Raw genomic sequence first — 1,025 nt, 5'->3', positions numbered from 1 at the left:
AGCCGGGGGACACTCGGCAGTGTCACCTCCGCACAGCGAGGGGACACACGGCAGTGTCACCCCCGCACAGCCGGGGGACACTGGGCAGTGTCACCTCCGCAGAGCCGGGGGACACTCGGCAGTGTCACCTCCGCACAGCGAGGGGACACACGGCAGTGTCACCCCCGCACAGGGAGGGGACGCAGGGCTCCGGGGGCTGCACTGCCCGGCCGCCCCGTAGCGTGTGCTATGTTTGTCCCGTGTCACCCCTGCATGTCACCCTCGCGTAGGTGCCCCAATAAACCAGACAGAGACCCTCGGCTCTGTGTGTCACCTCCTGGGAGCTGCGGGGCGGGACAATGGCCTCGGATGTCACCGTGACTGAACACTGTGACACTGGGGATGGGGCTGGGGCATCCTGGTGGCCACAGCATAGGCAGAGGCACGGGGACAGGGGAGGTGACATCACCTTTACTGAGCCCAGCACATGGCATCATGTGACATGTCCCACACCGTGCTGTCCCTGTGACACTGGGGTCCCGTGTGGTGGCTGAAGGGGTGGCATCACCTTTACTGGGCCCAACAGGTGGTACCGTGTGTCACAATGTGTCATGAGCCATACCATGGTGTCCTGGTGGCACCAGAGTCCTCGTGGTGCCAGTGCCAACAGAGGAGGTGACATTGCCTTTACTGGCACTGTGTGACACTGTGTGTGACACTGTGCAGTGTCCCACAGCCGGTGTCCTGGTGGCACCAGTGACCCACATGGTGGTGGAAGGGTTGGCATTGCCTTTCCTGAGCCTGACAGGTGGCACAGTGCGACACATCCCACACCGCAGTGTCACTGGGGTGCCACACGGTGCCGGGGTCAGAGGAGGTGACACCGCCTGTGCTGGGCCTGGCCCATGGCAGCGTGTGACACGGTGTGACATGTCCCACGCCCCGGTGGCACAGTGTCCCCGTGGTGCCGGGGCCGGGGAGGTGACACCGGCTGTGCCGTCTCTGTCCCGTGGGGCACAGCCCAGCCCCGGCCGGTGTCCCCTGTC

The 1,025-nt window shown here is 65.1% G+C and overlaps 1 protein-coding gene across 1 annotated transcript in view; it reads right to left on the bottom strand.

The window, feature by feature from the left end:
• Window positions 1-666: 666 nt before the first annotated feature.
• Window positions 667-1,025, bottom strand: part of LOC106632131 (amiloride-sensitive amine oxidase [copper-containing]-like) — a gene marked incomplete at its 5' end in the record, with an annotated part of 2,207 nt that continues 1,848 nt past the window's right edge. The window contains one exon of the mRNA XM_014311526.2: window positions 667-675. Coding sequence (XP_014167001.2) covers window positions 667-675 — 9 coding nt within the window. The remainder of the gene's footprint in view (window positions 676-1,025) is intronic.

The sequence above is a fragment of the Geospiza fortis genome, unplaced genomic scaffold (assembly GCF_000277835.1).
Source record: "Geospiza fortis unplaced genomic scaffold, GeoFor_1.0 scaffold1917, whole genome shotgun sequence".
NCBI classification, from domain to species: domain Eukaryota; kingdom Metazoa; phylum Chordata; class Aves; order Passeriformes; family Thraupidae; genus Geospiza; species Geospiza fortis.
The sequence above is the reverse complement of the archived record's forward strand: the minus strand, read 5'-3'. Positions and strand labels throughout refer to the sequence as shown.